Below are 14,968 nucleotides of genomic sequence, written 5' to 3'. Positions count from 1 at the left end.
GTGCGACTCTTCGTGACCCCATGGACCAGAGCACGCCAGGCCCTCCTGTCTTCCACTGCCTCCCAGAGTTGGGTCAAATTCATGTTGGTAGCTTCGGTGACCCTGTCCAACCATCTCGTTCTCTGTCATCCCTTTCTCCTCTTGCCTTCACACTTTCCCAACATCAGTGTCTTTTCCAGGGAGTCTTCTCTTCTCATGAGATGGCCAAAGTATTGGTGTTTCAGCTTCAGGATCAGTTCTTCCGGTGAGCACTCGGGATTGATTTGCTTCAAAATGGATAGGTTTGTTCTCTTTGCAGTCCAGGGGACTCTCAAGAGTCTCCTCCAGCACCACAATCCAAAAGCATCAATCCTTGTCTTGCTAGTTCAATTCTTCTCTTGCTTGCTTCTACCAAAACCTGAAATTATTCCCTTCAAAGTGAAATAAGGCATAGACTGGTAACACAGAGAACTTCAGAGCTGGCCTGTTAAAGACACATGACACAATGCCCGTCCTCCTAGATGGAGTAGTCCTTCATCCAGGTTAGATACCTGTCCTTCCAACTGTACCTACTTTTCTGTTCTGTTGTTTGTAGCCTACTGTCGTTGTCATTTCCAGGAAATGATGATGAGGAGCTAGTATTTGTGGGGAAAGTATATTTCAACAGAATCTGGGATGAAAAACTGGGGGAATGTGGGGTGCTGTCATGATTTGTTTAGTTTCAAGTGAAGGATCATTTGTGCAGCTGAGTCACATGAGTCCATCCAGAACTGTGCTGTCTGTACTCTATATCAAATCTTTCCTGTCACCTCCAGTGCAGACAGAACGCAGTGTGGACTGCTGTGTTTTGAGACAACCTTCTTTCCTCTGGAGAAAAAAATACATGATATCCAGGAATCTAATGCACAGCACAAATCCTGGTCTACATTAGATCAGAATGTATTTGATTAGTCCCAAGGTGAGCTCCTTATGGTTACACTTCATAAGCAGCCACCTTGGTTGAACTCAGCCGTACAATATAACATATTGTAGAAAGAGGGGACTAGAAAAGATTAAGCCTGAAATCTCCCTAGAAGCAAAAATGACGAAACGGAGGCTGTCCTGCTTTGGGCACATCATGAGAAGACAAGATTTACAGGAAATAAAATTTTGCTGGGAAAAGTGGAAGCCAGCAGAAAAAGAGGAAGGTTGAACAATTGTCTCAGTAAAAGAAACCACACCCTTTCGTTTGCAATATTTGAGCAGGGCTGTTAAAAATAGGGCCTTCTGGTAGTTTCTGCAACAAAAAACTTTTTTAAAAAAATATTTGCATAGTGCTGTATTAATACTAGCCACTAGAGAACAGATCATCTCCACCCTGAAGAGGAGAAGGTTGTCCTTTTTCATACACTAAGGGTAATAAAGGTGTCTGTCTGTATCTCACAGTGAGATGTCTGGTGGTATCAAAGATTTCTAGGCTCATGGTCTGTCCTATAGACTCCATGTGCAGCAAAGTGCAAGAATCAGCTCTCAAGCCATATACAAAGCAGACGCGGTATTGGTTGGGCTTAGTTTATTAATCCACGATGCTGGTCTAACAGCCACTAATTGGCTGTTCCTAGAGCTGCACAGTCTACAGCTTGGACATGGTTACTGTTCTGGACTGCCTGGGGGATTATGGGAACTGCAATACAAAAATTTAACCAATTCCAAGTTCTGGAACAATCACAAAGCAAAGTCTGAAGAGGTGGGTTCTGCCCAATGTTAGTTTGCAAAAGACAGTTTGCCCCTCACGACAGAATATTTCGTACTGTGCCATGCAGGATGATGAGCAAATAGGCAAACCCTGATTTGCTTACTTTATTTATTTATTTTGCTTTCTTTTTATGCTCCCCAGTACTTTATTATGTATGAAGAATACTATTCAGAAGTAATTTTGCTGACAGCTGTAATGATTATGAGTTAAAATAAACTCACATCCCCCACATGTGTAAGTGAAATGTCACATGACCTTTGTTTAATATTGCAGCTTGCACTGATTTCCCAAGTAAATACAGTACACGGGTATTTAGAGAAGACAAGTGGTCCTCTTCCCAGATGGTTCATCTACCCAGCCGAGCAGAAGTCACCCTTTCCCTGGATCAGGGTGCAGTTATCCAAAGGGTGTGAGAAGTGAGAGTTGGGCAACCATACTTGCAGAAACAACTGTGTGCCTACAGAAGGCAGCAGACACCAATAGTTAGGGTTCTTTGATGTTTCACTCCCTTTTCTCTTGAAAGATTTACTGCTTCCTTGCCTTCAGACCAAGGATCAAACTGGCTGTTAAGGGTAATGCATATTCTCTGTGATTAAGACAGTTAAACATGTTTCCTGCCCAACAATTAGGATTACCTCAAAGGAGCATGCCGCAAGAGTCAGTTCTATGCATCAAGCTTGCTTATCCTCCAGTTACCAAACACAGGGTAGTGTGGTATAGCAGCAAGAAAACCTGGATTCAAATTCCCCCCTGCCATAAAACTCAGTAGCCAAGTCACAATTTTTCAGCTTAACCTGTTTCACAGGATTGTCAGTAATATGGAGGCAGAGAGCCATGGTAAGCTGCCTCTAGCTCATTGGAGGAAAGGCAGGAAATACATTTAGTCAATAAATAAGGGTGAGATATGGAGAGAAAGGAAAGCATGTGTTACGATGAACATATCTCTTTCACACTTCAAATGATGTGTTACATATGTTGTCTAGTTGGGCACCCATATTTATAGATCTCATTTGACCTCTGCCGCTTACTGTCGATCCTTCAGTGGCTTTTGTCTTAGTCATGTAGCCCTAGCCAGCCCCAGACTGTCAGTCATTTAATTTCCTTAATAAATCCATTCTTTTCAGGATGATCTTTGATAATGCTTCCAATTAGGAATGTATGTACCTATCTTGACTCTTAGGTTACATTTGCCAGGCCTTCCTCTCGTTGCCCAGAAACACATGACATTAAGTTGGATGTCTATGTCAGAGAGGCCCTTCTCAAATGTGGCGCCCATTCAAGTCCTCCCTGGAAAACCTTTCCTGCACTGGCGTAACACTGAGGGAAACCAGTGTTGAAACCACCAAGATTTAATCATGCTCCTAGTTGTTTTTATAAAGCTGGGACATAGTGTTAGCGGTTTCATCCCAGCTTAACATCTATTAAATTCTGACAGTGTTTTTTTTTCTTCAGGCAAACACCTGAGCAAGATCTGTACTTAGCAACAAATGAGGATTGTTTCTCAGCCTTTTTGAAATGTTTGAATATCTGTTTTGCAACGCAGCAGGACAGGAGTGGGTGTGTAACCCACTCAGGAAAGGCGGGGTATGTTCCTTAATTCTGTTGCAATCATGTCGCTCATTTACATTTGTGTTTAGGTTGCTTGTTTGAAAAAAAAGTGGCAGAGAGGGAGGGGGAGAGGGAGCACATCACTGTGGAAGCAAAATATGAGAAGCTACAGCTAGAAACAAATTTAGTGGTTAGAGCAGGACCCACAATGGACTACAGCACTGTTTGAATTCCCTCGCTAATATTTTTTTTCAGTGTGAAGGAAATCTAGTCCTCCCAAACATTTTAAATTTTTGGGATACCGGTGATATAAAAATTTTAGACTTTTAATATTGTTATTGTATTACCTGTTTTTCCCCCCATTTTATTGTGTACATTGCCCTGAGAACTTTTTTTTAATAGGGCAGCATATAAACTTAATGAATTAAATACAGGTGTCCACTAAGTGTTGCTTGGATGGCTTTTTGGCAAGTCCATCCCTCTTGGGTCTGAGGCGCCAGACTGATAACACTGGCGGCTCTACAAATGTGGATAGTGAAGGTGAGGAAGGCGGGAGCTTTGCCATGGATTGACCTCTTGCCTCCCAAAAGTTTGACTCTCCTTTAAATCTAGTCTATTCATGAATCTTTAAAATCATAACATGGTATGTGGATAGAAAGTTAGAAAAGGATTATTGAAGGAAAAAAATTAGTGAGTAGGGATTTGAGGAGGAATTTGATCCAGTATTAAGTAGGGATTTAGACCCAAGTCTCCCAAGTCCTATTCCAACACTCTTTCCATCACACCACACTGGCTTGTGTGTATTTCTTGATTCCCAGTTCTGGTTTACAGGCAAAGAGTATTTTATGAAAGCCACTGTTTTCCCAATTCGTGTTTAAAAGGAAACGGTTACTAAAGGAAAACAGTAACAGCTTAAGTAGAGAAAAGGAAATACAGTGTTTGAGCCCAAGGATCACTTACTAGTTGCCAAAATAAACCTATGATTGAACTGACCCAATGAGCTGAAATGTTTGCTCCATAATATATTTCCCCATCACCTCAGTTAGCAACCCTCTAATATAATTCATCGTTATAGCTGCTCTCTCATTTCTAGGTTTACATCCAAGTCATCTGCAGCATCTTCATGAACAATAGAATAGTGACACTACCTTTTGATGTGGTGACTGCAAAATTATGGCTGCAGTGTTCTATTTCCTACATATGGTTTTTTGCTACATTACCAGCCATAGCTTTAGCTTCAGTCAGTTTCTGATCTTATCACTTACGCCTAACCTTGATGCTTCAACTCCTAAAAACCTGTCTTCTGATAAATTGTCTGCTTAAACATGGGCTACCTTAATGGCCTATATTCTATTTGTTTTCAACTGTGTTTTTATACTGTATGACTTCAATGAGGCTTTTTCTCTTTGCTATGCCAGACCCAGTACTTTTTGATGAACCATGATGTTCTGAATGGAAGCAGGTAAGAAAAGGGAGCAAGGCAAATGGGATCGTGGGAAGAGCTGCCATCAGTCCATCTAGTGAACTGGATCAGTCAGGAATTGCAAGACCTTGGATTGCTCAAATCAGATCACTTTGCTTCATTGCTTTGGAACTCAATAGAGGCCTTATGGGTGCCTGTTGGGATCAACTCCCTCTGGAAGTGCTTTAAATTATATACCCTTGGATTAGTGCTCTGCTTTTGATAAAAAAATATAAATGTTTCATCATCCATTATTACAACCAGCAGCCTCAATGTTTGCCTCAGAATAACTGCTAGCATTGCTCCCCCCCCCCTTTTTAAAATGACACATCTGTTTCAACTGGTGACCACTGTGGGAAGAAGGCCAGCTTGTGTTTAAGGAATTGGTAGTAAGTCTCTGTGTGGTTGAACTCAGGGGTTTAGGTACCTGGCTGCAGAGCCAGAAGTTGGGTGTTCAATTCCCCACTATGTCTCCTGGGAGTACAGCTTACCTTTGTGGTCTTAGGTAGGCTGCACAGCCCCAGGATGCCCCCAGAAGAAGAAGGGAATGGTAGACCACTTGTGTGTGTTCTCTACTTGGAAAACCCTGAAAAGGGACCTTACAAGTCTGAATTGACTTGACAGCACATGATTATTATTAGTAACCCTCCATGTCCCATAGTTTCCCCACCTTCAATGTACTTTCCTTTCATGCTCAAAATGTCACCCCCTTTACCACCCGTTCGGCACCATGCCTGGCTGATCTTAATTGTAGTTGATGTAAAAGAAGGGCACTATCCTTGTCTTTTGAAAATCTGTGGAATATTTGAGCTCTGCAGAGCCTTAATTCAGAAATAATATTTAGAATAAACTTCACCATGACAGGAATGGTGCAGACAGATGTGCAGTTGTGCTTTTTAATGTAACGTCTAAAATTGCCTTAAGATTTTCAGAACAGGTCAACACAATCCCACACTTTAAGATTTTGGTGCAAAACCAACTTAGAAATAGTCTTGGTGTTGGAAACATTTTACTCTCATTTTCAGGTTTATTTTTGGTCATTTATTCTGATACACAGACCAGCTTCTGCATAGAACTTGACATTCACATTCAAACAAAATCCACTCTCCATTTGCAATTCTGGGTTTCTGGCTTATTAAAACTACTCAGATATGGCCCCCTGGAATTTTTCCCCCTATAAATACTTAGCAGCTTTAAAAAGTTATCATATTCCACTCTGATTAGTCTCACAACAGCCTTGCTTGGTAGCCTATCTCCACTGAGCTGTTAAGAGAAATGAAGGAGTTCATTTAATAAGCTCTGAAAATTATTTAAAAAGAGCAGGAATGTAGAGCCTTTCAGAAGTTGTTGTCTTTGCAGTTCCCATTAGTTCTAGCCAACTTAGCCGATGGTCAATGTTTATGGAACTTGGCTGTCCAGCAAACCCTGAAAGGCTAGACATTGCCCAGCCTGGCCATAAAGGAAACCAGAAACACACTTCGGAGTACGTGATTTCCACTCACATAGCTCATTTACTTGACTGAACCTACCCTGAGGTGTCTAAGAAAAGAGAAGCCAGAGACCAGGCTTTTTGCTTTGTATAGCCTCTAAACCACAATAATTTGAAGCAATTTTAGAGTATCCTTCAGAAGGAAAGAGAAACCCCAAGAAAACAGTAAAGATAGTAGAAATAACAGACAAGGAAAGCCAGTCCAGAATTTAAGTTCTGTTTAATTCCAGGAGAGCCACAAAAGAAAGGACACCCCAGAGCTATTTCACCAAGGAATGTAAAAATGAAAAAAAGAAAGAAAAAAGAAAGAAAACATGACACAACGTTTCTGATTTGAAAGGAATTTCTCCTTAAAATTAAAAACTCCAACCAGTCACCTTGCTGCTTGTCCACAGAGGCTGGCTGACCTGAATCACTCCCAGCAAGTATGGAATGTGTGTGGGTGCTGTTTTCTATGCCTCAGTGCTGCTAAAATCACCCAGCAAAGAAACTGGGTTCTAAAAAGCACTTTGGAGGCTCAGCAGTCCTATCTTTCGCTGGTTGCTCAGAGTCTCCTCTGTATCATTGCTACAGCAAAGATGCACTGATTTCCAGACAAGCACACACACAGATATATATATATATATATTTATATATAAATATATAATGCAAAAGAGGCAAGAGGTGTTTTTTTTCAACCAGACTCTAATTTTTGTTGTTGTTTTGTTTTGTTTTTAGACAGGAGCTTTAGGTAGATATTAGTAAGTGTTGTTGTTGTTGTTGTTGTTGTTGTTGTTGTTGTTGTTGTTGTTATTATTATTATTATTATTTTGGAAGGGGAAGAAACAGCTCAGCTATGGAAAGATCAAATCAGGTTTGTATCAGAAAGAAATCTGAATCACAGTTAATTCTTCAAGATGCAAATAGGGAAATGAAGAAACTGGATTAAAAGCATTTGGGGAAAAGGATGATATTGAGGCCAGGGAGCTGCACCCCCCCCCCAGATGCATGCAGAAGGTATTTATTTTTACCTCCAGCTTCTGCTAAGAAGCTCGCATGATACCTGTTAAGAATGACCAGTCCTTTCCAAAAAGCTCTGAGTCAAGGACTGGCAACTTAGCAGATGCTATCTCACCCTCTGAGGAGGAAGGACTTGCTTGTCTCTGGAAGCTGTCCTCCAAGCTAAATGACCACATGGCTTTGAATATGAATTTGGATTTAAATTTTGTAAAATAGAAATTAAGCAACCAGCTGACATGGGCAAAAAAAGAATTCTCCACAATGGAGTATTTTGTCCCTATCATTTAGTCAGTGACATATTAAAAGGGAAAGTTAACAATGCAATAAATATCTAGAAGAGTTCAAATTAAAAAAACATAATTCCAAAAACCTCAACAGACGTAACTTACTGATACTGCTACACACTGACTCTTCACAGACAGAAGTGTCTCCAAAATCAGTTGTAGCTTCCCTCCATACTCACTAGGCTTGGTTAGTTTCACTTAGCCTTTGGAATACCTTCTACAGAACAATACAATAAAATACATAACACAACATACATACATACACACGCACACACACACAAAGAGACATGTCTGCTTGTAATTTTCTTTGTCACACTGACAAAGGGTGTGAATGGTTACCACCGGCATATATCCTTGCAACAGTGCAAAAATAATGTCACTGTACTGAATGGGGTAGGTGGGTGCTGGTCAGTAGAGTTTCTTAGATGTGGCTGCAGAGATGATGATACTGTGGACTGCAGGAAGAGTTCCTTAGGGCTGTCATTGGGTCTGAATTCTCTCCAGCCACCCCAGGAGAGTTTATGAATTTATCTAGCCCTCTCGAACGCTATCCCGAGGTTCTGCTAGTGAGCTGTGAATGATTCCAGTCATTGACTCAACACCCTCTCCTTCCAGGATGGTGCGATGGTCCCCTTCAACAACATGGACAAATACTTTCCCATCACAGACCTGCACAACGAAACAGAAGACAGAACATGGCCAACACACGTTAGTTCCATATGTCTTTTGCATGGTCAGCCATTAGAGAAGGAAGTATCAGGGTGAGCTTCAATCACTAGGATTGCGGTGGGGCAGGGGAAGTATTATGTGAGTTGCAGAGCATTTTCTAACTCTGATGAGAATTTGAGTATACTGAAATCGCTGTATTTATTTACTCCAGTCAGAATTCCAATGTCTCTGCAATGGTAAAAGTTTTGTTTTTAATTTCACCTACACAGAGGGAACCTACTGACAAGAACTGTATTAAGGTTTTCTGAAAATACAACTTTTTTTCTGTTCCCATTTTTTATTTGACTTTTTGACTGAAAAAATAACTACCCCACTGGTAGGAAGCAGTTTTTGAAAAGGCAGGAATAAAACTGTGTCTATTAAGTGGCTGACATTTCCAGAAACTGCTTACAAACTGTTCAGGTGATCATGCTGCTTCATGCTTACATGGTAGTGATAGTTCTATATGTCAGTTCTATAGCAAAACATAACTCTGGGAGATTCAGTGTATTTTGCTTTAAAAATTATGTTCCTCATCTCCTTCCAAGACCACTGAAACACATTAAGTGAGGCTCAAGACCCCTTTTCTTTGAGGAAATTTTCCCCACAATTGGACAAACTAGATTTTCACATGGTACTTCTTGTTTGACAGACCAGGAAGATATTTGCGAACAAAAATCAACGTTAGGAATGACAGCCTGTATATTTGCAGCTGCAGTGCAGGTTGACAACAAGCATGAGAGTGGACTACAAAGGAACAGTAATCGTAAGAAAAAAGAAAATACTTTCTGTTCATAATTTGAACTGATAATCAATTGATAATGAAGTTTGGAAAACACAGCAGTGTTTCTATTTCACTTGATATCTTCTGCTGTTCCTTTTTTTTGTATACATTTTAAACAGGCTGTAATATTCTTGGTGTGATTAAATTAAACTTGGCAGCTTCAGAACTTCTAAGGAAATTTAATGTTCAATGGCAAACAGAGATTTACTATTGACTAGTGTTATTTGTTTGAAGAGCTAAACTCTCATAACTAGAGGTAGAATTGCAGACTGCATTGTTCTAAGATTGGGGGCCAGTGTGGCCCTCCTGAAGTTGTAGAATTATAATGCCCATCATTCTTTGATCACCAGTCATGCTGGTTGATGATGAGGCGGGCTGAAGTCCAAGAACATTTGGAGGAACATGGCTTCCCTACCATTGCTTTGGTGCATAAATCCCAGATATATCTATAAGAAAAGTTGGAGTTTCTTATGTGAATGTGACTGACCTCTGAAAGTTTGTAGTCCCCTCCGAGACCTTCTCCAAATTCATTACAGGTCTTTGCTTTCAGTAGCGTCACATTGCCGTGATACTTGCACTCTGGTAAATACTTGTCTGCAGCCTTCAGTTTGTGGTAAAAGGAAGTAGCAGCAAAGGTGAGGGCCTCACAGCTGATGCCTTTGTGATTCTGGGTTATGAGGTCCACAGCGGCTCTCACACGAGCTTCCAGATTTGGCAGAGGCAGGAGAACCTCCAGCAACTGCAAGGGTTCAAAATAGGACAGTTTTACTACAAGACAGAGAGCGGCTTCCAGAGGGAAGCTATGGTGAGCATAGTAAGTTTCCTGGCAACTCAAAGTAAGTGTGGAAAAACATTACCTTATTGTACTCCATGCCAGTGAACAGCTGCACAAAAGCGCACAATGCTTCAGTCTCTGCTTCTGCCTCATTTCCTGGAGTTAGCTTGGCCCTGTAGCTCTGGGAAAAAGATGATGGATGATAAGGTATTTGTTGCTCTTGAGAGGATCTTAGAAACACCATGCATTGGAGCACCATGCTGGGGATCTAAAGATGTCTAAAGCAACAAGAGGACCAAAATAAAAGAAAGAAAAACAAATGACTGATCTTCAGACAGATAATTGTGGATTGTATATCGTGGCAGAGTGATATGACACTTGGTGGTTTTGGCAGGTTAGGTCTGTAGTTTGCATTATTAAAAAGGTCATGTGATGACATCTGTACAATGGATTGTTCTACAGGCAAGCAAGAAAATACATGTGAATGCTTTTCTCAGCCTGCAAGCTGTTCACCTGCTATTCCTATAGGCTTGTTTTGAGATGGATGGACCTAGACTGAGAGAGAACACCTTACCTGTGTGTGTGCTGCGACATAGGAATGAGAGCCATCCAGCAAGATGAGGCTGTTAGGCAAATGGGAGGGATTCTGTTGAGCTTGGAGCTGACAACACATTTCGAAGGCGACACAGGCACCAAAGGAGTATCCAGAAATACGGTAGGGGCCTTCTGGCTGTACCTGCTTGATACAGTCAATGTAATAGGATGCCAGGCTCTGTATGCTGTCCAGGGGAGCATCTGGTAAGAAGAAACAACGTTAGGAAAAGAGTGACCCTGCAGAAAATCAGGAGCTCAAGTTCTGCTTTCCACACTTTCCCAAATGTTAGAACTGAAATAAAATTAGAGAAGTTCATAAATCCATCATTGAAAAATTGTCTCTATTTCCAAATTGTGGTGCTTTTATACTTCGGAATTTTATTTATTTCTTGTTCTTTTTTTCTTTTTTTTTGTAAGAATATGAAGAGACTTTTTATTAACAGATCTGCTGCTACTGGAGGAATAGGTACTAGGAGATTTGTAATAGTGGTAGGCAGCTATGTGTAAATTCAGTCCCAACATTTTGCTTTTGAGATTTGGGAGGGGGGGAGGGAGAGAGGGAGGAAGCACTAACAGAATGGTTTGCAATCAACTTCAAAAGAAAGGCAGTTTATCTGTATATATAATATGGTTAGTTGCTAAAGACAGCTAATACTCAAATAGCACCACAATCAAGATCTTCAAAATTAACTTTCAAAGGCTAATACTACCTCTCTTCCAGGAATCCCACACATCTGTGCTTTACAGCAGTGGTCCCCAACCTTGGGCCTCCAGATGTTCTTGGACTGCAACTCCCAGAAGCCTTTGACACCACCTCTGCTGGCCAGGATTTCTGGAAGTTGAAGTCCAAGAACATCTGGAGACCACTGTTTTAAAGTTTACAATTTTGAAATTGGCTGACATCCAATAGTGACAGCTAATGTAGACCTATTGAATCACTGGGGATTTGGTGAGTCAGCTCGTCTGTACATTCTGTTTATTCAATGGGCCTATTCTAGTTGCTAGACTAAGCAACAGGATTTCAGTCATCGTCATATACCTACTTATCTTCAGTCTTGAACATTTCCCTGTGCATGTATAAATGGACAAAACATGCTCCTATTTAACAATTTAAAATGTCTAAATTGATTCCAGCTATACTGAATGATGCACTACTTGTTACATTACACCAGTGCTTTCCAAACTTGAGCCCCCAGATGTTCTTGGACTACAATTCCCAGAAATCCTGGCAATGCACAGCTAGTGATGAAGGTTCCTGGGAGTTTTAATACAAGAACATCTGAGGACTGCCAAGGTTGTGAACCATTTTGCATTAGACTAAAGAGCTGCATGTAACAGAGTTACCTTTGGTGAACTGAAGTCCATAGACTGGCGTGTGGAGCTTAGAGGCCAGAGTATTGAAGACTGTAACAGATCCCTCAAGGGGGTGAATGAGGAAAAGAGCAGGCTCCATACTCCTCACATCGTTCAGCTGTACAATAGTGGGCCCATCTGGATTAACCAACAGTACACTGAAGTCCACTTTGGGCTGTTCCGACTGATTACCTTTCGACTCTTGGGAAGATGCTAAAAAGACAGGAAGATGCATACTTGAAAGAGAGTTCCTGCCACATTCCTTCCAGTGAGTAGGTTGAACTAAAAGAGGATTATAGACTGGTTTGGCCTAAGAAGCTATAACCTCCAGGGAATGAAGGGTCAAAGTAGCCATGCTACTGAAAAGTGAACAAAATGCTCTGAGGTAGTTTCTCCTTTGACAAAAGTAAGCACTGAGCTGCAATTCAGATTCAGGCCCTGGCGCTAAGTTTGGGAATGTGCCCTCTCCTCTTATGCCATGCACCTTGTCTACACTGCTCTTACCCAAGCTGCTAGTAACTCCACAGGGCCAGGATGGAGGGGGGGAGGTAGGGGGAATATGTACCCTATACATATATGGTAGCTAGGACTCTGCCCTCTAGCAGCTAACAGCAACTCTTGGGAACACAGTAGTGTGAGTAACAGCCCAAGAGGAAGCTCTCCAATGCTGTTGCCCCATTTAAATCAATAGAATAATACGGCTGCTTCAAAGTTTAAATATACCCTAAAGGGCTCATCACCATGGAGCTCTGATGTCACGTCTATGAACAGATAGCCAGAGAGTCCTGCTTACAATCCCAATATCCATGTTCTGCTTCACATATCACATATTTCCATTTATGATCTATAACAATGATGAGGATATTGAAGCATTTCAAACCCAGCTGGCTCTGGAGGATCAAGCAGAAATGAGGGATTGGCTTCACTAATGAGAAATCCTTCTTGCAGATGCTAACAGGATGATGGATACAATGGAGAAGCTTAGCTGCACACTGTGGGAGTCGACCTCATTCCCAGTTCTGCCAGATACTAATATCCCCTTTTCTCTGGTGTTACAGATCTGAAGTAGGGCAGACTCTGACTGGCTTGACACACTTACTGTCTGAGGAGCTGGATCTGGAAGAAAATTCCCGCAGCTTGTTAATGGTAAGTGCTCTGACATCTCTCATTGTCATGACGAGGTCATAGTCCCTTTCCAGCGTCTGGCGTACTTCTACCCCCATCAAGGAATCCAAACCCAGGTCGGCCAGGCTAGTGTCAGCATTCAGGCTGTTCACATCACGGACCCCTGTGGAGAAGAAACGCAAGCTAAACAATACACAGACTTTTATAGATCAAACTACCCTCAATGTCATGGGGGAAGGGGATAATGTGTGATTGTTTAATGACATTTAATGTAATAGATCTGATTATAAAACCATTATTGAAGTACCCTCAGCCAAATACCCAAACTCTTCCTAAATGTTTCTCCTATTTGTTACAATATTTATACAGTACCTTTATTTTGATTTGGTTTCTCTTCTTTCTGCTAAAAACTTGGAGTTCAGGTGGCTTATAATGGTAATTATTGTGTTCTATTAAGTCTACTCTGACTTTAAAAACTAAGTATAATTTGCGTCTTTGTCCAATTGTACTTTCAGCTACAGAGGGAGGCTCTGTTCTTTTTATTTATGTGCTTTAAATCTGGCTTTAATTCGCTGACATTTAGTATTGTAATTTCTTCAACTGTACTTTAGCAGTACAACTTTTTGTCTGTTCTTATCTCTACCCATTTTTAGTCTTGTTGTGAACCACATTTAGTCCCAGCCCTGGCCAAGGACTATCAATCAATCAATCAATCAATCAATCAATCAATCAATCAATCAATCAATCAATCAATCAATCAATCAATCAATCAATCAATCAATCAATCAATCAATCAATCAATCAATCAATCAATCAATCAATCGAAATAATAAAGCAGCTTGGAAATGTTACTTTCTGTATTATAACTCTTAGAATCTAGCATAGGCTTTTTGTAGATGGAAAAAAATTAAGCTTCCAAGCTCTGTATTTGTCTTTTAAAGATTGAAGGCAAGAGATGCAAGAGAATAAATCTAAAAAGCTGGAAGAAATAATGTTTGGGGGGACATACTCTGCATTTGCTCCTGGGAAAGAAGGGTTGTATGCTCATTAGAGATGGGTATATGAATACCCCCACAAAGGTGGACGTAACAAGGGTCCAGGCCCCTGGGGACGGACCGTCCACTCACCTTCCACTGTTGCCGTGGGCTCCGTGCTCCCTTCCTATCACTCTGGAGCTTGCGGTCCGCAAGCCACTCCTGGCAGGAGGTGGGAGGATGGTCGAAGAGTAGCTAATCCATTGCAAGCTCTGGAGCGATAGGAAGGGAGCTTGTAACTCGTGGCAACAGCAGAATGTGAGTAGATGGTCCAGCCCTGGGGGACATAGGTATCATTATGTCCACCTGTGCTGGTGGGCATAATGAGACCTATCTCTAATGCTCATATAAGGAAAGAACATTATGGAACATTGAGGTAGAATGTAATGAAGCCTTTTTGGGGGGTTATCTAAGGAGATGGTGACTTATGATAGTATTTGGAAATGATCTGTGTAATGCAAGAAAAATGGAACGCTCAAACAAATCCCCAGATTGCTGACTTATTAAACAGGAATGATAATTATATTGTGAAAGTAAACAAAGCAGCAATTTTGAAATGAGATCAGATAGACAGCCACTTTGTTAGCCAGAACATTCAAGCAGTGTTTGATTATCTAATAGTCACTGTGGTAAATATTCACTAATTGGCTGTGCTCAAATGAAAAGACTGAGCCAGAGGTGCAAGGGTCAGCCATGTGCAGACTTGTGTGCACTGCACTCTCCACTATTGATGTGGCTGTGAGGAGACTGGGAACATGTGCTTTCATTTTACATTAACTGCAGTTTCATGTTATAGTAGAATGTGAAACTGTGGCTAATCGTAATGATGTTTTGCTCTCCAAACTACAGTTTGAAACTTTCATATTTCAGCAAATCATAAACAAGATTAAGCACATTTTTAAAGGTTTTGGGCATACTGAAAACCTTCTCTTCAATGAAAATGGAACTGAAAGCATCCAAATGCCCCTGGAGGGGAGATGCCAGCCTGCTAGTTACTGCCATTCATTTCCAAAATGCTGAAGTGCCCTATGCAAATGTGGTCAGCTTTTCAGAATGGTAGAGGAAAGAAGGCAGAAAAAAAATCATACTTCTTATGTTT

The 14,968-nt window shown here is 41.0% G+C and overlaps 1 protein-coding gene and 1 long non-coding RNA gene across 3 annotated transcripts in view; one reads left to right on the top strand and one right to left on the bottom strand.

Moving 5' to 3' along the window:
* Positions 1-5,731: 5,731 nt before the first annotated feature.
* Positions 5,732-14,968, bottom strand: part of FASN (fatty acid synthase) — a 69,116-nt gene continuing 59,879 nt past the window's right edge. For both annotated transcript variants that reach the window (XM_020814654.3, XM_078384249.1), the window contains exons 38-43: positions 12,810-12,998; positions 11,702-11,923; positions 10,338-10,558; positions 9,846-9,944; positions 9,476-9,727; positions 5,732-8,165 (exon numbers count right to left, since the gene is read on the bottom strand). In XM_020814654.3, the coding sequence (XP_020670313.3) occupies positions 8,028-8,165; positions 9,476-9,727; positions 9,846-9,944; positions 10,338-10,558; positions 11,702-11,923; positions 12,810-12,998 (1,121 nt within the window). In that variant the 3' untranslated portion in view covers positions 5,732-8,027. The remainder of the gene's footprint in view (positions 8,166-9,475; positions 9,728-9,845; positions 9,945-10,337; positions 10,559-11,701; positions 11,924-12,809; positions 12,999-14,968) is intronic.
* On the top strand, positions 8,073-12,856 carry LOC140704573 (uncharacterized). Its single transcript, XR_012083835.2, has 3 exons — positions 8,073-8,204; positions 8,857-8,970; positions 12,769-12,856. It is a non-coding gene; the product is annotated as an uncharacterized LOC140704573 (long non-coding RNA).

The sequence above is a fragment of the Pogona vitticeps genome, chromosome 2, assembly GCF_051106095.1.
Source record: "Pogona vitticeps strain Pit_001003342236 chromosome 2, PviZW2.1, whole genome shotgun sequence".
NCBI lineage: Eukaryota > Metazoa > Chordata > Lepidosauria > Squamata > Agamidae > Pogona > Pogona vitticeps.
This window is presented reverse-complemented; position numbering and strand designations above follow the sequence as displayed.